Source organism: Triturus cristatus, chromosome 6, assembly GCF_964204655.1.
Source record: "Triturus cristatus chromosome 6, aTriCri1.1, whole genome shotgun sequence".
NCBI lineage: Eukaryota > Metazoa > Chordata > Amphibia > Caudata > Salamandridae > Triturus > Triturus cristatus.
In genome coordinates, this window is record NC_140589.1 from 283241962 (window position 1) to 283266891 (window position 24930).

Consider the following 24930-nt stretch of genomic DNA (forward strand, 5'->3'; position numbering starts at 1 on the left):
ATGACCGAATCCGGCTTCGGGTCCACCCTCAAAAAGGTAGGGTCCGACTCCGGGGCCCTATACTTTTTCATGAGCCTGGAGGGGGCGGCCTTCGTCACCGCGGGAGTGAGGAACAGCTCCAACGCGGGTTCCACCAGTCCTGGTACAAGAGGCAGTAGAGGGCGAGACAGATGTTTCTTATGAAGTGTCTCGAATATCACGGACGTCGTGGGTGTTGGAACCGTCACCGTGATACCCAACTTTGCTGCCCCTCTCAACAGCACCTCTTGGAAAGAGACCAAATCGTCCACCGGAGACACCCTAGTCCCCGGCGAGTCCGACAGCGTCGGGGAAAAGTCTCTGGCCGAGGAGCGCGTCTGTATCCTGGACCTGTGCCTCCTACGGCGTCGTCCTGAGTCCGACGATGACCGTCCATGGCTCCGTGATCTTCTCCTCCTGAGAGAGCGGGAGCGCGACCTCTTCGGCTTCGGTCTGCCCGCCGGTCTAGCCGGTCCCGGCGACCGCGGGCATCGCGGCTTCGGAGTCCCCTGCGGCGGAGTCGGGTACCTCGGAAGGGAAACCGACCGCGGGGGAACCGCCAGCAGCCCCACTGGAGTGCGTGGCAATGACCAAGGTGGAGGCGGCGGAGGCAGTGTCCGCGGCTGTGGAGGCGGAGGTGGCAGTGGAGGTGGTGGAGGTGGCGGCGGTGGTGTTGGCGGTGGTGTTGGCGGTGGTGGTGGAGGCGGAGTCAGAGGTGGTGGGAGAGGAGGCGGTGACGTAGGCATCCGAGGAGGCGTATACACCACAGAGTACACCGATCCCGATGACTCTCTCTTCCTCGACGTCGACGTTCGCCTCGACGTCGACCTTCGCCTCGACGTCGACCTTCGCCTCGACGTCGACCTTCGCCTCGACGGCGACCCTCGCCTCGACGGCGACCTGCGCCTCGACGGCGACCTTCGCCTCGACGGCGACCTACGCCTCGACGGCGATCTTCGTCTCGACGGCGACCTGCGCCTCGACGGCGACCTGCGCCTCGACGGCGACCTGCGCCTCGACGGCGACCTGCGCCTCGACGGCGATCTGCGCCTCGACGGCGATCTTCTTGATCTCGAGTGCCTCGACGTCGATCCCTTCTTCGACGGCGACGTCGACCGTCTCCTCTTCATCGACGGCGAACGGCGATCTCCCCTCGACGGCGAGCGCCGACGCAGGGTCCGATCTCGACGCCGACTGCTGGACGGCGCCGTCGCCGACGATGCCGATGTAGTCGACGGCGGCCTATTCAGGTCCCTCGACGTCGACCGTCGACGCCGCTTCTCCCCAGAGCCCTGGGGAGACGGCAAACAGATGGTGGTCATCCTCCTCGACGTCGCCGTCGACGCCCTCGACGGGGAGTGGGAGCGCTTACTGGTCTTCCTGCCCCTGGGGAGCCCCCCAGAGGCCTCAGTATGGGCCAAATCAGCCCCTCCAGACCCACCTGGTGCCTTCAGTCTTCTCTCTTCCAGAACTTGAAGCCTGATTTTCATTCTGTCCCTCAGGGTCCTGGCAGAGAACGAGTGGCAGATATCACAGTCTTCAGGCACGTGGGACTGGGGAAGGCAACCTATACACACCTCGTGTGGATCAGTTTTAGCCTTCTTTCTACCACATTCCGGGCACTTGTCGAACAAGCCAGGCATGTTGACAGTACCAGCTACTAAGCACTTGAAAAAAGTGACAAAAATTGACAAAATCTCCAATAAACCCTTGAAAAGGGGAGAGCTCAATGCTCCAGGGTCCTGCTAGCAGGAGCCGGAAAAAAGAACTGAAAGTAAATGGGACCTGCTGGGCATTCTGGGATACTGGGGAAAGTTCTGGAAATCTGGAAAGTTTTCTTAAAGGCACAGTATCCTGTTCTAAGCCACATAATGGCAGCCTATGGGGCTTGTCTGTCCACTCCTTCCTCTCTATCATTCCAGCGGCTTTTGCTGGTAGAGGCAGGGTTTTTTCCTATGTGGAGAAAAACTAGACAGGCAGTGCTGTTTGTGGATGTTGGTGGAATTCTAGTTGAAGTACTGGACAGTGTAGCCTGTGGGTATAGGCTGCATTATCTGTCTTTAAATTAAATTCTCTCTTAAAGGTGTATGCAGGTCTGCATGATTTGTCACCTTTTAGAGATTATTTTTTATTGCTCCGGGGTCCACGCACATGGGCGGGACTATTCACTAGATCATGACTATACACAGAGATCCCCTACTACAGAACTCTGAATTTCATTTGATAGGTCACATTGTTTAGTTGTCCATCCCTGAACAATTTTCTCTTTAACAAGGGTGAGTGTGTCATCCTTACTCATACACCTCTCCCATTACTCCCTTGTTATACCCAGTATAGTAACAGAGTACAGATTCCTCAGTACTGTGTTCCTGACACGTGTCTTTATTTAGGGGCATCCTGGCATGGCAGTATGGTGCTAAGTTCTAGTTTCCCAGGAAATATTCTATTTTAACATTATATCCCTCTAGGGAAGTACCCATTTGGCAATGCAATGGATGGTGCATTCTATTCTATTCCCCTAGATGAGAAGATGAATGTAAGAAGTTTATGGTCTGGACATAATGTGACTAGCAAACCCCATAAGAAGAATTTAAAATGGAGCATGGCCCAATAGCAAGCCAGCGCTTCCATCTCCACAGTAGAGTAGTTGCTTTCTGAATCTTTTAGGGCGCAGGATGCAAAAGCAACTATTACTTCCTTGTTATCCCTTATATATGTGAGAGTGGCTCCCATCCCTCTAGTACTAGCGTCTGTGGTCAAAATGACGTTAAAATTTCCAAATGATAGTGCTATGGCCCAGATTGATCGATTTCATTGAAAGTTCTCTGACAATCCTCATTCCATTTGAAATGATAACTTTTTTTTTTTTTTTTTAGGAGTTTCCTCAAGGGAGACACGGTCTGCAAAAAGTCTTATGAATTTGGACATATATATGACCAGGCCTTGAAACAATTTAAGTTCTTCCTTAGATGTTGGTGGGGCGAGTGGCTCTTTAAATGCTCCTCCAAGGTCAATTTTATGCTCCCTGTGGATTTTACTATTTTAAAATGCAGATTTCTTAACAGACTCACTTGAGGCAAAAACATTGCAACTACGGCACCCATGAGGCTGCGCAGGTGACCACGCCCACTGGTGCGGGTTCCTGGACTTTAAAGTGTGTTGCAATTTCCCGTCATTTTTTTCTGTATATCGCCAATGATTAAGGGCTGACACCCGAAACGCGTCTGCCGTGAACCATGAGATGACCAGTGCACCGCCCAACGTGACGACAGCTTCCGCGAATAAAGGATGGTTATGACTCTTACTGAGTGGCTACCATGCCTTCTAGAAGGTTCTTCAAAGAGATTTGGTTTGTAAAATTATAAAAATCAAATGTACCACATTTATTAAAATAAAGAGAATTAAAACTAAGGAACTTGGGAAATAACTGAATATAAGAGAAATAGGAAAGAACAGATGTTGAACTGTGCAACTCTATGGTAAATGTAACTTTCTAGAATCTAGAAAATATTTATTGACTATTACTGCCAGGCAACATGGATGAAATTTTAAGTAGTTTTACCTTTTGGCTTCTTTTCATCACCTTCCAACTTTTCTTTAATGTACATTGACACAATGTTAGGGTATGCTGCTTGGAAAAGCGATTCTTCTTCTATCGACACTACAAAAGTGTCTGAAGCCTGCTCAATTGTAAAAACATAATGTTCTGTAAAAGACAAGAACATGGTTAATTACAAACAAACACTAAAAAGACATGTGAAAAACATGTTTTTACAATTACAAAGCTGTGGAAGTCTATGTGGGATCAAAGAGTGCAGGGAGCGGCATGGACAATCAACCAGCATAGCGGGCTTACTTTAACTTAGCTACCATTCAGCACCCTAACACTCTGCATAATCTTGCCTGCATCTCCAATACAGTGCACCATCAGGAACCTGGAGAGCATTGACCATATTGTGAGGAGCCGCACGGTGTCCTGGATGCATGTTGAACCATGGTGGCCTTGACAAGAGCCGAAGCTCCGGCAGGATGCAGGGATGGTGACTGCTTGAGGGGGATAGAGCAGGGAAAGAGAGCAACGCCAGAGATGTTCAGGTCTCAAGCTTGGGGCGCAAAGCAGTGGTACCATGTGATCAATCCCTTCCCTGGTGCTACTTACCCCAATGAGGTGCCCGATCAGGTGTAGAGGATGCCTCAGGGGGGACAGACGCAGGCGAATTCAAGCTTATAGTCAGACTCAGAAGCAGAATGCAGGAACCAGACCCCACACTCAATGTGAGTCCACGCTAACCCCATGTCACACAGGTGTTGGCAGCAATACTTTTGCTGGGTCGACTGGCGGACAGTGGAGGCCCCACACCTGGACTACACGCCGATCTGGGTAAAATATGTCAGGCAGCTTGCCCCCAGGGAAAGTGGAGCGACAGTGGTGGGGCACTGGTTGGATCTGTGCTGGAGGAAATTGGCACAGCTGTTGCAGGCATGAAGGGCTCCCTTCCTGTCTGAGACAGGGTGAGTGAAGCAGCAGAAGCAGAAGCTCACCCATATGTCAGAGCAGTCTGACTGCTCACGCTCTGCCAGGACCCTGTTCCTTTCCCTCCCAGCTATAGCTGTGCTGCTTTAAAGCATCTCAATTAGTCTCTGGGGAGATCACTTTAAAGTACCATTTTTTTTTTAATAGAGTTTTATATAGCGCAAACTAGACCCAAATCAGGTATCAAAGCGCTTGACATGAGCACTAGTTTCGTTACAGAAGGACACATTCATATTTGTTAGGCGCAGGGAGATGAAGTGATTTGCCCAGACTTGTACCTGGTTCCCAGCTTCGAGGTCGACCGACCTGGCCATAAGGCTATATTCTTTCTCCTTTTCAACCCCACGTACTGGATCTCTGAATATATTCACTCGCATCCTACAACAGTTCCACAAAGTAGTACCTCTAGGAGTCCCCCTGACATAAAATTTGCATTTACTGTTTATGTACCCGTCATTGCATTTCATATATTCCGTATATTCATTACACATTTCTCATTTATAAATGCATGGTGTATTTAGTATTGTTGCGTTATGTATACCATATCACATTTGCTTTACTATAGTTTGATAAGTGCAACAACATTTATATATTAATTCATGCATTTTAACATTATTCGATGTGAGGCCTGCCCATTTCAAAGTAATAAGAAAAGTGTTTAAGCTAGAAACAGACAAGTAGAAGGAAGTGAGGAAATCTTCGACTTCCTAGGAGATCACATCAAACAAGCAGAAGCTGTAAAACCCCTTTGTGAAGGCCACCGGCCAACCCAGCCCTATCGGCTTGCTTGGGTGCCATAGCTACAAAGCAGAGATGGCCAATGACCTTCTTTACACTTCTGATGTTTAAATGAGGTAAACAAGTTACAAGCCACCTTAGAAACACGCACAGGCCCTTTTGGTGCTAAGACAGTTTAGCTAGGGGCAAGAATGGAGGGGTTAGAGGCTAGAGGTTGACTTCATCTTTTCATTCAGGAGAATTATGAATTCTGAACCACCTTTACAATATTGCAATTCTTTTTAAAACACTGTTTATAAATCAATTTCATTGTTTTGTTTATTTTTATAGTTACAACTATACACATTTTATGCATTAGGATAGGAAATTGATTTTAATAAAATGATTAAACAAATACTTATATCTCAATCCTGAGTATGCCTATTTATGATGAAAGGAGATTCGGAGCCTACTAACAGCAAGTAATATTGTGAAGTCTCACAAGACCAATCGTTACCACGAACACACCGTCCTCATGTAATGCTTAGGTTCTTCACTAGCTACAGTCCACTGGGTGACCTGGCTCTAGTTGGTAAGTAGGCACTGAGCGACAGTATTTTGTTTGGAATTATAAAAACCATATCATCCCTTTTCATGAACATGATCTGGGTAAGAAATGTTGGAAATTCCTGCTTAACCTGCTTGCAAAGCTGACCCCCTTTCAAGTGACATAGGAGGCGGGCTCTTATCTCATTTGGGTGGTGAAGTTTATTTGAGCTTGTGACCCCCACTACTAGGACTGCGACTCATCCTGGCCCAACCACTATCTCTCTAGTAAACAGGAGAGGTATTTGGAAGCAGTTGAGGCCATGCAGACAATGAAGCAGTGAGCGGGCGGCCACAGTGCCGCCACACAGCCCTTGAAAAGAGTCCTTTACATAGAACTCAAGGCAATTGGTCCAAATGAGGTTGATAGCAGCTTCCTACTGAATTTGCTCACATTGATCTGCTATCCTGTTCAGAGTAATAAAGGCATAACTAAACTCAAGGACAGACTCTGGAGTAAAAGTCACATGTAGAAACCTCATCACTTAAAACACAGTGAAGCATTACCCGTCAACCTTCCTTAGTTGTTAGCAGGTTCCCAATTTTGCAGCATATTTGTCTCTGTTGTTGTGTGTCGATAGTAAAATAAAATATTTTTTCTTATTCATGATAAAGAACTGTCTGGGCAATCGACTTTTAAAAGTTTCTCTGTGAATTACTGAGTTCTCTAAACCTACTCATCTCATAGACTAAGCATACGATTGGTCACCTTGTTACCCTGAAAGCCAAGTGCGTACTTTGTGCAGACTTTTGAATCGCTCAGTAGGACAGAGTAGGACTGTAAGATACATTGATTTAATTCCCATAAACATAATAAACCTATGGATACTGAATTGCTTCCAGCAAATAATGTAGGATATGTCTTGGATCATCAGTAGCGTTGTTCCGAAAGGCAAACACATTCCAGCGCAAGCAAATGGCAAAGGATTTCTGAAACCTAAAGCATGCCACAAATACAAATAGTAGCAGAACATACAGTGCTGAAGGGACAAAAACCAACACATACTTCTGTGTGTCAATTACAAAGAGTTCAAGGTGGAAATAAAATGAAGACAAGTGGGCAGGAAACTAAAAGCAAATTAATCTTTCTCCTTCATTGAGGAAATCAGAGAGCCCGAAAGGAATTTGCCATTATTGTGACAGGGGAAAAGTGGAACCATTCACAGTTTTCTATCAAATGTTATATTCCTGTTATCACAAGAGTAGAAAGAACAAAGATTGACAAAGTCAACAGGCCTTTTGGAAAGCTAGCCCAATTGTTATTTTTTAGGTCTCGCTGGCTATCGTGTAAGCGATCGCTCAGCGAGACTCTAGTAAGGGGCTCCCAAAAGTGGATTGCATGGCGAGCACGCGCACAATCACGTGCATCGTGCCGCCATGCAATCCGCTTTTGGCATCGTACTTCAAAGGGTCCGCTCCCCCGCCTGGAATGCGCTCCCCCACCAAGCGCGCACGCCACGCTCGCCGGGCTTGTCTTGTTCTGTGAAGCTGTCTTTTGCACTTCGCAAACCTTCCATTTCAAATTCTTTCTTAACTGCATTCACCCTATGTGAATTTTTTAAGCTTTCCAATCATGAGCCCTTCTCTAGGAAACCCACCCTCTCTAAAGCGCCCACCAGAGTGCCTGCACCCTCCAGGACGATAAGTTTTACGATGCTCCCAATTCCCTCCAGAGTCTGCCAGTGTAAGATATTGCCTGTTTTCAATCATTTTAATAGTGCACGCTAGCGATAATTTTACTTGAATTTCCCTGGGCGTCTTTCTATCAGCGAGTATCAATCCTAAAATAGTTTTTTCTAAAAATAGCAACAAAAAAAAAGATTGTTAGTATAACAATATTATTTGGTTATGAATACTAAGGGGAAGGTATAGTCCTAGTATCAAATCTGAATCCAAAAACAAGTCGAAACGTCCATTCAAACAGTACTGTTTCCTGTGTGGGACTATTCACTTCCGCTAGCACCACGTACTTTATTTAAAAAAAACATCTTTTCTTTTATTATTCATATAAAAGCAACAACTAAACAGACCAATCAACGTGTTCCCTTCCTTAAATGGAAATATTTCAGAGCAACTTCATTTTCCATTACTTACATCAATGAGAATAATTTAGCTGGCGTCAATGAATATGTCCATTACACTTCAATTCTAAATTCGAAATTATTTGCTTTTCACATATGCGCCAATCTCATTCAAGACAAGTGCAGGGGGACCCACAGCTGTTATTGAGCCGGATTGGACCCCGCCCCCCACCCCCACCCCTCAATGAAATATACTGAAATATCCTTTCGGATCAGAAACCTGCAGAGAGTGAGCGGGCGTTCTTATTTTCCCTTCCAGCTGGGAGCAAAACAAAGGCCTCATTTGAATGACCATCAGCTGTCACTGATTCTGGCTGGGAATTACCTGGAGCCCAATACCTAGATTACAATGCAATGGAATGAAACAAAGGTGCACAGCTTGTTATCAGGTTCAGGTTTCAGGTTTTAAAGTCTTTATTTCGATAATAAAATCATAAAAGACAGCAAGATCAACACAGACAGTTTGGACCAATTATCAATCTACTCATACTTTACATACACAATAAACTGTCCAATTTACGAATATTTTTACACACAATAAGATCAGTACATTAAAACCCTTATTAACATCCTAATAATACAAAGACAGCCCGTCTAAATAATTTTAAGAGTATAAAAACAGTAATTAAAACAGTCTTAATACACTATACAATGTCCAACGTTAGATCAGAACAATAATGTTTTAAATACAATTCAGAGGAGAAATCTTTTCTGCCTGTTTTTTAGCTCTAATAATCCAAACCCAACCAAGAAATTTCGCTATGCTCACCACAAACAACTCTGAGGTATTGGTCTTTAATACCCGAATGGCCTCCGCAGACCTACTGCAGGTAAGGCGTTGGAACAAAGGTTTTATCCATTTTCTACGTGGGTCTTGATACATGGGACAGGCAAATAAAAGATGACCCTCAGTCTCCTTATGGCCTGGGCACCATTGACAAAATTTGGTTACTCCAGAAGCCCAATTTTTTGTGAATGAATTCAAAGGCAGGGATCCCACCCGAAACTGGTGATAAAGTTTCTTGTCGAGAGGCCTGGTGATAATATCCCAGTAATTCTCGCGAGAGAGATCCAGCTTATTAATCAGGAACCTTCCTGTTAGACTGGTAGAGCTAGAGGCAATCACTAAGGTTTGTCGAACTGAGGCCCAATACAGCGCTTTAAATTCTTGTTTGGTGGGAAACACATTGGTTCCTGGAGACACCCACAGCTGTTCCATTCCCATTTCGACCAAAATGGTTTTTACCGTACGTAGCCATGGAATTCTCCCGGAGACCTCAATAGACCTAACTTCAGCAAGTTCATTAGCAAAAAGGACAAGGTCGGGAGAAGTCCAAATCCGCCTCCAGAGGGCTACCAATCTGAACCTTGCCATCTCATTTATTGGGTTACATCCTAAATCCAAACAAAGAGGTATGGATGGAGTGGATTGCGGTAGCCCCACTAAACTCCGCAAGAACTTACACTGTGCTTTAAACAGGCTAGAAAGATCCATGTACCCCCAGAGATCCGCACCATATAAAATAGCGGCATTAATCTTTGTGTCATAAATTTTTAGCGCTGGGTGCACACGTTTGGTGATGGATCTCTTTTGCTCCCTAAGAAGACAACCAGTTAAGCGGGCCAGTTTTAGCTGCTGTTCAACCACCTGCTCCTTCCATCGCAAGCGAAAATCTAGTGTCACCCCTAGGTAGGTCATATGCTCAACTTGTTCCAAATTAACCCCACCCATGCTTACCGAGCTCCGCACCGAGAGTTTCTTAGTAAGAACCATAAACTTAGTTTTACCTACGTTTACCTTCAGATCGTTGATGACACAGAACTCCTCAAAGCGGTTCAGAGCCCGCTGTAATCCACTTCTGGTCTTAGAGAGGAGCAGGGTGTCATCAGCGAAGATAAGCATGGGGAACCTCGTCCCAGCCAGGGAAGGAGCGTCAGTGGGGAAAGCCTGGTCAATAAATAACAGGAATAGTGTGGGCGCCAAAACACACCCCTGACGAACCCCGCGTGTTACCGGAAAGCTGTTCGTCACTTGTCCTTGACCTCCCCACCAAACCCTTGCAAAGTTGTCATCATGCAGTTTAACAATTAAGTCAAGTAGTTCCATGGGCAAGCCTAAGTCTCTCAAGACACGCCACAGTTTAGCCCTCGGCACCATGTCAAAGGCCGCTTTCAGGTCGATGAACGCGGCGAAGATTGTTCCCCCGCCCAGCAGCACCACCTTCCAGTAAATCAGACAAAATCTAAACACCTGGTCGATGGTGCTGGTGCCAGATCTGAAGCCTGCTTGCATGGGAGACAAGATGCCCTCAGAAACCATCCAACCCTGAACTCTACCTAAGACCATCCGTGCAGTGACCTTTTGAAGAGAATCAATGAGGCTAATCGGGCGATAATTGCCCGGATTGGACCGATCTCCTTTTTTGTGAATTGGAAGGATCTCAGCCCCCTTCCATGACTTGGGGATTCTAGCTCCTTTGGCAATTGCATTAGCTAACCTGGTAATATACGGTACCCAAAGTTCAAGGTTAGCTTTAAACAGGTCAGCAGGGATTGGGTCCATCCCCGGTGCTTTCCCCCTCTGAGTCAAACCCAAGGCTAATTCGGTTTCATGTTCTGTGAAGATCAGGGCTCCACCTTGGTCAGACAATGTATACACACTATTTAACATTTTAAAAGATTCCGAGTTCTCAGACCTAAATTGGGCAGCATAAAAATCCACCCAGGTTTCGGGAGAAACATGATTTGTAGGCGTTTGGGAATCTGGGTCTCTGCCCCACTTTACAAGTTCCCAGAACTTAGTCTGGTTATTGGATGTGGATGCATCCAAAAGGTCGGACCAGTGCCTATCTTCCCACTCTCTTTTAGCATCCCACTGTTTTTTTTTATACTGTACCCTTGCTAGCTTGACATCACTCATAACCCGAGACTTGACCGCTTTAACTAGTTGACTATAGGCCTCCCTGCATTTCCCATTATACCACTTCTGACGGGAACCAAGTGTTTTTAACGGGCCTTTTGAACATGGAGCTTGTTATCACTTAAGAAGTGTTTAACAGACACTATGATTTAGAGGCGGGTTTTTGGCTTGTTAATACAGTGGCTGGGAATAATAATCCTTTATTACCACCCAAAGTATGCTTATTGGGCTACGGTTCTAAAACCCATGACCTGGAGTTTGCATGCAGCTCCTTGATGTTGCTTCATATTTCAGTGAGCTGTATTGGAAGGACTGCAACTTTAGAACTGCAAATAACAAAAGTAACTTTGTGCAAGATCAGCTTCTGACTGCTCTTTCGTTCATGTTGTCTCCTTTTGTAGTTTTGGCATGGTAGCCAGCTCTTGGCTTATTTAATATATTTTCTGCATCAGTGTCAACAATAATTAGCGTTTTTCATTATGAAACACCGGTTGAAGCAATAGCTTGCCTGCACTGACTATGGGGTTGTTGTATATCCGATTCATTTTTCCTAATTTCAGCACCGGGACAAAGGCCTACTAAACTGGACAAACCTTTCTAAGGAAGATGCTCTATACATTTTGTGTCAGTGATGTCTTTTCCCACACATCTGCTCCTCAGTACTCTTCAATCCGTGGATGTGGCATGCATTTTAACATTTCTAATTAAATACTGCCTCACTTTTCTTCTAGTAAGGTATTATTTAACCAGTCCGTTTGCTGTTTGCCTTTGGCACAGGCACTTCTTCAGAAGCATACTGGTGGTCATTCCCTAAATTTCTGGGTTCCCTCTCAAACTGAACTTTTGGCTTTCCTGGACATGTGTGCTTTTATGCAGTCACACAGGCCAAGTTGGGCCCTCTGATCTGGTTACCTGCAGCGTTAGCTATGCAGTATTCATCTGCTGACCTTCATCTAATTTGCTACATTCTACAGTGGAATGTGTCCTTTGTGTGATACGTTAATATGAATTCAGGATTATTAAAACTAGGCTCCTGTGGATACGGGTATTACCAGTGTTGTCTACACAGTAAATCGGGTTGTTTTTCTACCCTGTAATAAGAGATTATCTTGGGTAATGAGATAGATAAACTTTTGTTCCACTTTTGGGAACGCAGGATCCTGAGTTCTGTTTTGTCCTTGCCCTCCTAGTGATGGTAAGCTGTTCGGCCTTCTGACTGTATGGCCCTTCACCCTCAGTTGGGTAAGAGCCAAGTCTTACTGTCTACTTGAATTCTAGATGGTCTTGGCTATTTATTTACTTTGCTGTTAGATGTCCACATTTTTGTTCTCAGTACAGAAGAAGAGATTCCACCAAATATGTTGTTTCTTGTGTGGATGACTGTCTAATAGTTGCCATAGTAAAATACAAAATTCTTTTCAGTGATTATCTTAGAAGCTTTACAGAATGTAGCTGGTATTCTACCACAATATGAGATGCCATATCAGACACAATATGAGACTCCAAAGTATCAACCAACACTATATTGTTAAAGTAAAAATAGTAAATCTACATGTACCTATGTATAACTCCTCACCTGCTTACATTGTCAATATATTCTCACAATAAGTAGAATTGGAGTTCAGAATAGCAAATCTACACTTTAACTACATGTGCTTTTCTTGACAATATAGTGGTAGTCGATATTCTGGAGGGGATATTGCTGAAGGCCCTTTTTTTTTTATATCTTGCTGTTATGACATACAACGGTTTCCCCTTGCTGTTGATGCTTTCGCTGGAAATACAGAAAGGCTTGAATCCTGAACCCATAGTGATGGAAAGCTAGTGAAAGAGGTGAGATATGCTTCTGTGGATGATGGTGTAGGCGTTGTTTTGCTGCTTAATTTTAGACTTTTTTATAGTCGTCAGAGCAGTAAGAGTGAGGCACCCAGATGTAGTCTGTTTACGTAGTCAAGACAAGATGTTGTGAAGACGGTGGTAGCCTGAAGCTTCTTGGGGAAAAGCTGGGTGAGGGAAGATGAGTCAGATAATTTGAAAGAGATTGAAAGCTACTGTTGTGACTTCATGCACTTGGACTACAGATAGGCTGGAGTTGTATGTCCTTTCCAGGTGTCTTACATCATCAATCTCGCTGGCAGTGTTCTGAGTTCAGGGGCTATGTCGAACGGTAGGCCTTCCATTATCGACAGGTTAGGATCTCGATTTTGAATGAGTTACATTCAGCATCCGCTTGTCTCTCTTCATTAGTAGTGGGTCCAGTTGTCTAGTTCCTTTGGGCTTTCCTGCTTTAGGGTGATCTGAGTGTCTCTGGCAAAGTTGTAGCAGATTAGGTTGATCAAATCAAGACTGGTGCATTTGTCAAGTCCTCCCCTCTCACAATGTTGGAGTGGTGGTTGCCTAGGCCACATGGAGAGTGCAGTACCAAATGTATTGCAATTATGTGTTTTTAGGTCTCGCGCCTAGCGTTGCAGTGCACAGCATTGCTCGCGCAGCGAGAGACCTCTTGTACGGGGTTCAGAAATCGAGCCAGGAATCGCACATGCTTGTGCGTGTGCTTTTCCTTTTGTGGCCCGCTATTGGCCTTTGCGTGCGCCCATGGCCTATTGGTGTCTATTATGCGCACCAAAGGCCGTGTGGTTTCAATTATCGTGCCCAGACACGGGCGCAATAATTGAAACCACATGTGGCGCGCACACCACTCGCGGGCGTGTTTTTTTTTGTTTTACAATCGCGATCGCTTTCACTCCCGCTTGTTTTGTCTTACAGGGACCATACAATGCCAGAGAGCACCTTTCACTGTGCCTCCACCCTTTAGTACTTCTCTACACCACCCCGGGGTCCTCGCATGCATGTCCCACCTTGCTATGTGCAGATTTTGCATTTAGAGTAAAATCACATGCGATTTTTACAGTGTAGCCTGTACCATGCAACTCTGAATGAGGGACTCGTTCTGTAGATAACACTCGTCAGTCCATACACCAATCAGAATGCAGCACCATGAAACACGTTTACAAATCCTAATGTTTATCCAGCACCAATGTTACAAGCTAGTTCAGAAAGTCTTGTTTACTTAGTAACAGAAAGCTTTGATGAACTCTGCGATTTTTTTTTGTGCCCCCTCCCGTGGCTAAGTATTGTCACAGCCTGCTGCAGCGGTTGGTACCCAGTCACTATGAACCCCTCAAAGACAAACGAAAGGCCTCATTTGATAGCCGATTGGGGGCAGGTGGGACATTTTGACTGCTAGTTTTAGGGCCCGTGATGTCTTTGCTATGCTACATTTGAATGGAGTACATCATTTCAATGATGCCAGCACGCTTTGAACCCAAAGCAAGCATAGACAGACACGTTCTGAGCCATATAAAACAGCACCATCATTACGACCTCTCATTAGACACTCTCCTCCACTTCCAAGCCCACAAGTGAGGCACACTGCAGAGCAAAGGCTTGAAATAAATTTTTCTCTTCAAGAACACACGCTGTACATCATCATCGAGAAAGTCCAGGTACTCCCGCTGAGCTTCCTGGAGCTCCTGGTCATCAAAGCCCACCACATCCATTGCTAGAGAACACAACAAAAACAATCACGCTTTGTAAACCGTTCTCAAATGCTCGAGGTGAGCGCGAGGACGTAACGCTCTAAGTAGGCCCGTGGGTTGCGCGTGCTTATGTGGGTCAACACGGCATTAACTCTTATTGGCCGTTTTGCACCTGGATCACACATCATTTTCATTCCTTGCTTTTTTAACCATCGTTGTTTTGCATTCTGGGACTTGTAGTTCTATGTTGCTATTCCAGAGACAAACGTACAAACACCATAAATACGTTACAATCCTTAGGTGTGTGAGCTCACTGCATTGGAACCAGTCGCACTATGTGATTGATTATCACCATAGTTGAAATGGTTCTTACTTGTGGGTATCCATCCATAGCTCAAGTGTCCTGGCACGTACGTGTTATTTGGCTGTCCCTAGGAACGAGGATATACCCCCTCCCTATCCACCCGCTCCCCCTTATCAAGGCCTTTTTTTTCTATTCAACATTGATTTGAATTTTGGGTACTGGAATTTCAGATACGCCTCTTTGACTTCCACCAAGATAAGTGTTCTTGGCTTATAAGCCTGTACTAGCTGCAGGCGTCACACTAATATAGAATCACATGGAAGACATTAGATGAATGGAGGATACATAATTGTAACTGCATTATGGTACCACTATGTAATGGAAAGAAAGGTTCTGCTGATAAAATAAACCACATGGCGGAGGGCAAATTAGATTGTAAATTGCACAGGAACCCGAGGAAGCTTCATTTGGCTATAGTTGACATAATAGTTATGGGTTTTTAAAAATATTTCATATTTATTTTGAGGCAGTTTGGAATAAAATAAGACATATTTCTTGAAAACAGGGAAACACTGAACATGCTGTTCAGTTGTCAGAAATAAAGGAAAGTGTTTAGTTATGTTAGTAAGTAAGGGTTTGGTACAGACAAAATGCTATTGTATAGTAAGAAAATGTGATTTTACCTATGAACTGTAGTACTACATGTCTACATTTATTTGACTGTTTTGACTGCACAGCTGTCTGCAGCAAATATTGTTGGCAATTGTATAAAATATGTATTGGCTCCATCCTAAGGAGTGTGCCCTCTCACCTCATGTTGTTGACTATTTGATATACCATTCCACCTTCCAGGAAGTGATTCTATTGCATAAGGGCTATTTTAGATTTGAAATCAGCATGCGGTTTGATACATCAAATTCTGTACCTACTACAGACATTCTACCCAGAAAAACAATAATTTGTGCATGCAGTGCACGTAAGCATCACACTCTATTATGGTGTATTTTTTTGTATGTGTTGTCTCTATGACCTACTTCGTAATCACATATCTTTTGTTTTTGTGTGCATTTTGTGCCATAGTGGCATACTTAGGTCTCGCATTACTGAAAATTAGAGCTATTGGTGTTGCATTATTATTTGCAACCCCAAAAGCTCAAACTTTAACTAATGCGAGACCTATTGCATTGCAAATGCTTGTGTTACAAGCCTCTGCCACAAAAATAAAAACATGCCACCACCTGAACATGTCCACCCTATGCTTGCCATACAACTTTTACATTAAAAAAAATATTGACTTAGGGGGCCGTTTTACGTGTACTTTTTTAAAATAAACTAAAATGCCTCTCAGTTGCTTATGCATTTTTCTATTATTGTTTGCGGATGAGACAAAATAAAATTAGAACCGAAAAAAGTACTCATATCGCAGGCAGCATGTTAAAATGTCACTTAAATACTTTATAACAGCAACTACAAAAAGGAGACAAAAAATGAATGAGCATGTAGCTGGGCACCTGAAGCGCAGACAAAATAAATAAACTATATTTAAAGTTATCATAAACAAGAAAAAAAAAGAATTTAAACACTAGACCATCACAATCACTGAAGAGAAATAAACTATATTTAGGCAGATGAGAACAATGTGAAATGAGAGGAAAGCAGAATGTGAATGGTAAGTTAACAGATCAATGGGTGAAGCTACCAGACAAAAAGTTTCTCTACGTTTGTATATTATGAATGAATGCCTTAGGAAACACAATAGTAAAGTAAACAGCTGCAGTGTTAAAAGCCAGGCCTCGAAACTGAACAAATCTATTTATAAAATGTAAATATAGCTAACACAGACCTTTACCCAGCAATCCTCCAGGATTGGACTAATCAAATCTCCGGGATATCCTGAATGACAACAGTTGAACAAATTCAAGGATTTTCTTTGACGATCTGACTAAATTACTTCTAATATAATTCTACTTTTATTTTTTAATAACAGGACATATATTTGTTCTCCTATATCATTGATTTATAGTTCTAGGTTAAATTTTGATAAACAGTGCATTTCACATACTTACCTTTTAAGAAACTGACGTTTTCACAAACCATTTAAACTACACACATGTTGCTAAGAACTTTTCCTCTTTATTAGGTGTCCGGAATCAACAAGTAGGCATGCAACTATGTCTTTTATGAGAAACAAATGCTAATCAAGCTGATTGACTATGTGGTGGAAATAATCTTGCCCAGCTGCCAAATACTGGCAGTCAATCCTAGTGGTCAACCCTCAGGGGTACTCCAACATAATCTGAAGTACCCTTTGGACCCCTATATCCATCTTTAATAGTTTATATTTTTAAGAAAGAGTAAAACTGCATAATGGAATGAATATAAAGTCAATTGGGAAGTACTGATTCATGGTCCTGCCGGTGAGTCTGATATAGGACTATTAAATCAGACCATTCCAAAATTGCCCATGATCCTGCTCATTTTATTTGGTCAGACTGAAGATTAACAAATGGGAAAATGGGCAAATAGAAGAGGACACAACTCTACAACATCGCTCCCTAACCAATTTGTGCTGGAGGCAATTACTTCATATTGAAACCCCCTTTAAGATGACTGTGGCTCTTGGTTAAGAAAGATCCAATATTTAATTTCAGTTTCTTCGATAGCTGATTGGTCCATTAGGTTTTTTGATGGTCAACTCACAGAACCCCTTACACACTGTAACGTCACTGCAGGCCATTTATGACCTGAGCAAATTAGACCTGATTCTATACAAAAGGTAGAGTGGAATTTAAAAGACCCCGGTAAGGGGAGTTAGCAATGGCAACATACGAGATGTGGTTGTCTTGTACACCTGAGCTATAAATCTTGCAAGACATGCACAGGCTAGGTATGTTTGTCTCCCAAGCCTCCACAAATTCTATTCAGGTGGCACCACCTATCGACCATGGGCATGAGGTATTCTGATAAATGATGCAGAGGCAATGGACTGAGAAGATTTCTGTGGCATAAACAAAAAGAAAAAAAGACATCTGGATAGGACTCAAGAGTTTAATAGATTGCGTAGTGCACAGTACATTACCAATGACCAGATTAATTAATGGCCGTGTAAGAAAAGGACAATATACCTACTGTTGGACTTGTCCCTCTCTGAGGGGTCACCCCCAAACATTTTGCCTTCACCCCTTCGTTTCTGAACTTGTTATTGTTGGCTTTTAGGACTCTGTGCTCTTTACCATTGCTAACCAGTGCTAACTTGCTTGAGCTCACTTCCTAAAACATGGTAAAATTGGCTTACACACAATTGGCATAATTTATTTACTTGTAAGTTTCTAGAAAAGTGGTATACCATATACCCAAGGCCGGTAAATTAAATACTACTCGTGAGCTAGTGGGCCGTCAGCACTTATGGTGCCACTTAAGTGGCCACTTGTCGTTTAAATACTTTATTTCGGTAGACGACCATAAAAGCAGCACAAAATAGGAAACCCATTATATCAAACAAATGAATACAAGCTTAAAGCTCACATAACTCGTTTCACGAGTGAATATCTGAATAGCTTATCACGTTCGTTGTTCCAGATCGTGTAACTAAGCAAGCACCTCGACCCTGGCTTCCATGAGGCACGCCACGTTGCGTCTCTAGTAAGCCCCCTTTTTCCCGTAACTGTGATTCTTGGCACCCCGATTACGACGCTCTAAAAACCAGCATGCATGCATTTACTTTTACGCCCTCCCCTATATGAAGGAGCGTGTAGACACCCACTTTTAATGAATGATGAAATTGGTGTTGTAATACATACTCACGGGCTTAATATATACCCCGTTTGACGATGTGATTGATGTATATGCACTCTACAGCTTCACGCGTCAGCCTGAGTGCACAGACACCCACTTGAATGATTGCTGACAGTGGGGTGTACTTCATTACCAAGCGGCTGATCATGCCACTCGAGTGATTGTGCGTAAGACGAATACCACCTTTCAGTGCCTCACACTCCACGAGGCGCACGTCATGGTTTTTGTGTATTTCTCAAGTTCTAAATATGCATAATTGGGAGCATAAGGAGAACTTAATCCTTTAGACACTGCATTACAGCGGCGTATTGTGTTTGCTTGTGATTATATGTTTGTCTTTACAGATTTCTTCCTTTCAACATTTGGACGAAAGGACACCTGACAGAGTACATGGTTGGGTTGCAGTGACCAAGGGTAGGGTACACCCTAGCGAGTGTATACCGCCCGGGTCACGTTCACTGGTCCTGACGAAAACCTGGTATTATCGCCTTCAGGTTGAAACATGTAGACCACTTTTTTATGCACTTTACTTCACTACGAAGATACCGGAGGTCAATTTAACCGAGAACGGCATCTTACCAACAATTTTTAATATTGTCCAGTTGCTCCAGAAGAAAAAAAAAATAGGGAGTTAAATCTGGCCAATTTTTAAAACTACTAATTGTCACTCACTTGCACCACAAAAAATAACCTGCTCCACTGTAATCAGGTGTTGAAGCACACCCGAATAGCATTCGGCTATTCGGGTGGGACGCCAATGATGAAGCATGTCACCAACTAGGTTAGTGAGTGAGGGGTCTTCTTAAGAAAGGAAAACTTTCCTTCCTGTGTACCTCTCCCAGTACCTCGGAGACATTGAGGTGTCTCCTCGGTGTACTCCTCTTACTGCTGGATTACTTTGCTCAAGGGGACCAGGAGTATTCCCTTTATACACGTGAAAACCCTTTCTCGCTCCTATGTTTTTCTGAAAAGCTCACATTCCCAAGAGGGAGCCGCAGTATTAAATTTTTTTAAATTGAGTAAAATCTATACAGCAAAGCCAGTTTCACAGTTTAAAACACAATTTTAAAGCGGATCTGCATACAATCAATATTTTGCTAAAAATAAATGCTTTCTTGACAGGTTATGTTTGATATTTAGCAGGACAGAAGTGTGCCATTGCAGCTATCATAGTTATAGTCAATTTATATACTCAATGTTTAGGTTCTGGGGTTGGCATGAGTATCCTAGTACGAACAGGCCAGACTGCTTCTCAGAATTTAGCTATTGGAAATACCACACAAGACCCAGTGTCTGACCTGCAAATAGGCAACGCTTGCTTATGAAGCTGTGTTCCAAGCTGTCTGCACAAGGGGACAATCCAGCTTTTTCATTGTCTGGTGTATGCTGAACAAAAAAAGAGCAAGCGGGCATCTGTCTCCTGCACTGGTCCACAGGCCGAGCAGGCAGCACTACCCTCGGAGTGAGATCTCCTTCTACACATGAAGGATGCAAGTGGCAAAGTACCCAACCTAAATTTTATATACAGGGATCTAAGAAATGGCGGTTTAATTTTGTCCAAGAAAGTTTCAAACCTTGGCTCAGATTTGTGATGCAGTAAAAAGTCAGCTTGACTACCACTGCTGGTGCTTTACCTTCCTCCATTCGTTAATCCAGAAAGCTTCTTTGATCCCCTTTACAGAGGAAGCAAAGATGCCCTCTGGAGATTGCCAGATATAAGAGGCCCCCAATGCAGAAAGGGATTGCTTGATATAGCTTAATCACTGGAGGGTATTGACACACCTGGGGAATAGAAGGTTGTCCTTCAGTCCATTCCTGAAGCATTCCAGCTCGGGAACTACCCATAATCTCAGCCGGTATAAGATTGGTTTTAGTATCGCTGTGGCATCGATTGGAAGAACATTTAGGTAGTGCCTTTGGGTAGTCTAAATGCTGTTCGCAAAAACTTGTTTTCAGCAATACCCAGCGAATTAACATTACTATGGCCCCATAGTTCAGAGCCATAGATAGCCGCAACCACGGGTTTTGCTCTCCAAATTTCCAGTAGTAAAGACGTTGGGTGAAAAGATCTATTCTTAGCAAGATTCACTGTGTCGTCAGCCCTATGGTTAAGAAGTAACCCACTCTTGACGGCCTGGCTGTTTCATCAACTGGTGTTGGACAGGTTTATGCCCAGGTAGCCGAAGTCAGAGAATCGCTCCAGATTAACTCCCCCTAATCTAAATGTTCCTCGAAATGGCTTGTGGGGATGAATAGCCCTACATTTTGTTTTGTCAGCATTTAGCCGCTAGCCCGTTAGTAGTGTAAAAAAAATGTAATCTTTCTAACAATATTTCCAAACTTTTAGGGATTTTTGACACCAAAAGGGTGTTGTCGGCCAATAACAATGCCGGGATTTTAACATCACCCAGGACCGGGGAATCCTTTAAGCACCCCTTTAGGAATTCAACACGACTATTAATTAAAAGAAGAAAGCATGTTGGAGCAAGGACGTATTCTTGCCGTACACCCTTGTCTACTGGGATACAGTTTGTTAATTCACCCTCTGGGCCCCTCTTACTTTGCTATAATTTCCAGGGTGTAATCTCACAATAATTTCCAGTAGCACGGGGATGCCCATAAACTTCAAGGCAGCCCAAAGTTTGTCTCTAAGGACCATATCAAAGGCAGCCTTGAGGTCCACAAATGCTACGTAAAGGCTCTCTTCATTCATATCTACAGTTTCCACCTCTGCATCAAGAACCTAAAAACCGGATCTACGATGGTAATTTTTGGGTGGAAGCCTGCCTGAAAAGGGGACAGAATATTATTATCCTCCAGCCATATGTTCAGGTGGCACAGAACTTGGTTACAAAGGATCTTCTGAGCTATATCTATCAGGCCTATTTGCCGGGACCGATCTCATGCCTTTCTTGTATATGGGAACTTTTATTGTGACCTTTTAGGAGTCTGGGTTAGGTGCACCTGCCACAACAGAGTTGCAGATGTGGTTTAAGTATGGTGCCCAGATTTCAGGTACAGACTTAAACAGATCCCCGGAAATTTTGCCTTCCCAGCTTTCAGTTTGAGGATAGTCTGTTGTGTTTCTCCCAGGGTAGATACCAGAATATCATTTGTGGGCTCTTGCCATGGCCAAGATTAATGTTGTCCCATGCTGGGTTGGTCTTTGGACAGCAGCTCCTGGGCAGACAAGTCCCTCTCTGTATAAATGAGTTTACCCTTACTGTAGAGGGATTGGAAGTGGGCCACCCAGTCCGTGAAAAGAATAATAGTTTTGTGATGCATTATACTCTATTTACTTTCATGGCTAAATATATGCCAGAAGGTGGCTTGATTTTTAGCCGAATGGCTTCTAGGGCATCTTCCTAAATTATGGGAATCCCAGGTTCTCCTGCTATTTTAGAGGATTACTTTATACCTGGTCCTTGCTTCCTGGATTAATGATTGTTGCCCATATTTTATGGATTTAACAAAGGAGGTTTTGCCTCACTACACTCTTTATTATACCAAGAGTGATTGTTGGTATGTGTGTGGTTGGTATTTCTTATGGTTTTGGTGAAACAAGTGTTCCTGAGAACAGTGAAACAATCGCCATGGAGTTCTAATACATCCACGAGGCTGATGTGGTGATCACTCAGTAATATCAGAAAGGGCTCTAAGTGAGTGTATATTTTACTTAAGGCATCGGGGTTTGAAACAATACCATCCCATCTGATGTGTCTCCTATTGTTAGTGACAGCCAAAGCCCCTATGGCCAAGTCTTTGGCCGTGTTTGGTAGATCGAGGTTGCCCTCGAGATTTTGGAGCAGTTGAAAGTGATTGCTTTCATATCCGTTCTCAACCCTCATGTCAATCAGTGCAAGCAAGGAATAGAGATCTAAGAAGAAGTAATCGATGTTGCTTCAGTAAGGACCCTTTGTAAAAGTGGGCTGCCTCTTTAGATCTGAAGGGGTAAATCCATTACAGGTTCTTAATTGGCATGAGAGGGAGAAATCTACCAATTGCAGAGCGACCTTGGACTAGTTGGAATCCAGGGTCCTTTTTAATACATATGTCACCCCTAGGGTAGGCCCTAAACAGCCCATGGGGGAGGGTACATTGTATTTAAAGCGTGGACAAGTACTTTTAAGTCCTGGTAGTGAAAAACTCGCACTTTAATTTTTCACTACTGGGAAGCCCACCCCTCACATAGCATAACATTGGGTTACATTATTACATTTAATAAGTGTTAACTTTTGTTTGGCAGCAGGTGGAAAGGTCATGTTTGGTGTCAAAGGAGATGTAATTAAAAATCCTCTTTAATGATAAAGTCAGATTTTAAATTATAATTTTGAAAATGCCACTTCATAATCATTTGGTGCTTCCAGCCTGTTTCCTGGGTCACATGACTAGGTGTAGTTGGCCTTTGTGTAGAGCTCCCCACACAATAGGGGGACTGTGTGCTGGCAGGATGGGGGGCTCTGCTGTGCACTTCAAAGCAGCTGTCCCAGCCCTCACACAAAAAACTTTACATTAGCCATTTGTGCTGCAGACATCCTGGGACCAAGGCAGGAAAGCAGGAAATTCCAGACACTTCTGTGGGGAGACGTTTCTTCCATTTCTAAGATGGCACCAGTTATAACCAGTTATAAAACTAGAACCCACAGACCCACTCTTCGGGTCACTTGTGGACCAGCGGAAGACTTTCAGAGGACTGTTCTACTGCCTGCGGCAGGTTGTGTATTACAGGGGCTCCAACCATCTTGAACCTACACCTGGATCCAGCCTTAGTCCTTACCCTCCACGTGGTGCCCTTCCAGTCCTGGGGCCTTGGAAGTGGTGCTAAAGATGCCCAGACAGTCCAGATCCAAAAGTTGGTACTTAAAGTTTCAGCCAAAAAGTGACCCGAGAACAGAGAGGAGACCAGGACCTACCTGTTTGTCGAGCCGCTCATGTTGCATCGGTGATCGGCCTGACTTCACGGTAGCTCTCGCGATGCTCTTCTCCACAGCAGCAAATCATGTTCAGCAGCTCCTTGCAGAAGGGGTATTTGCCCTTGCGGAGCCCTTGTTGGTTACAGCCTGCAGCTTTGTCCCACTGGAGATTTTCGACTAAGTGCGAACGTAGAAATATTCACCAAAACTGTATCCAGGGGTTCCCCAACTATGCCTCTTCTGACACCCGCAGCTGCCTTGCCAGCTGAACTTTTCTTTCTCAAATTTTTTCTAAAAAATTCTTTTAAGTCTGAAGGTAAGCAGAGATTGGGCCCAATCTACTTTGTGAATCCGAACCGCTCTCCCTCGCGGTTGGCCATAATCCAAGGTGGACGCTTTGATCTTTTAGGTGCTATTTTTTTTACGTTTCACTTTAAGAATTCATTTTTTCTTGTGTTGCGTTTCACCTTTATTACTGATTAAGTGCTGCATAAATACTTTGCACATTGCCTCTAAGTTAAGCCTGACTTCTTTTGCACCAACACTTTTTGTGGTTCATACTGACTAGGATTGTGGCTGTTGCTGGAGTAGGGTTTCATCCCCCTCAACCAATAACCCAATTTCTCACACCTACCATAAAAAGTTAACTACACAGACTGTCTTTCTTTTTGGAAACTTTAAAGATAGTGTTTGTGCTGGCTGAAGACTGGAAATGTTGTTGAACATTTTTGAGTACCACTAATACGATAAATATCCCAAGGATGTTTGGAGCTTACTTACCCCAAATGATTGAGGAAGCTGAATTAACATAATAAATAAGGTGAAAGTCTGAAGAGCAGGTGTTACAGTTACCCCAGAAAATAATATTTTGCAGGTCCAAGCGAAAGTGTTCATGAACCTTATTGAAGGAGTGATAACAACTTACGTTGTTAAAAATGGAGGTATAGTGGGAGGGTGGATGGCAAGCAAGAGCTTGAGGGTTTATTTTGTAATGTGTAGATTATGTTGTTTTACATAATGCAAAACCTCAATAAAAATCTATTGAGAATTATAAAGGCGACACATTGAAGTGCCTTCTAATGTGGCTGAAAGATCAAGCACAACAATGTAAAAGTGATTGATAATGAAATATATTTTACTATTGGAATAAAATGAATCACTAATAAAACCGGATATTCAAATACAAAATTACAAACCTGGCTTTTCCCACTGTATTTCAAAACAAGGTATGCCATTTCTTACTCGCATCTTCACAATCCTGTAGCAAAAAATATACATATTAGCTTGATTTTTTAAAGAAATGCCTTTAATGGCTTCTAAACACTAAGACATACATCATGACATCTTTGATGGGGAGGAATGTGTGCAAGTCATAAGTAGAAGCTTTGCCCAAATATATCACTTTCAAAATGTATGAATACATTTTTATACATTGAATTCAACATGGTTTAATTATTTCCGAAAAAGAGCTTGTCTGACATGGAAGACAGCCCAGAGCCAGTA

At 43.5% G+C, this 24930-nt stretch overlaps 1 protein-coding gene across 1 annotated transcript in view; it reads right to left on the reverse strand.

Annotated features, from left to right (window-relative positions):
* Positions 1-24930, reverse strand: part of GEN1 (GEN1 structure-specific endonuclease) — a 191430-nt gene that overhangs the window by 10096 nt on the left and 156404 nt on the right. The window contains exons 12-13 of the mRNA XM_085610642.1: positions 24624-24685; positions 3581-3724 (exon numbers count right to left, since the gene is read on the reverse strand). Coding sequence (XP_085466768.1) covers positions 3581-3724; positions 24624-24685 — 206 coding nt within the window. The remainder of the gene's footprint in view (positions 1-3580; positions 3725-24623; positions 24686-24930) is intronic.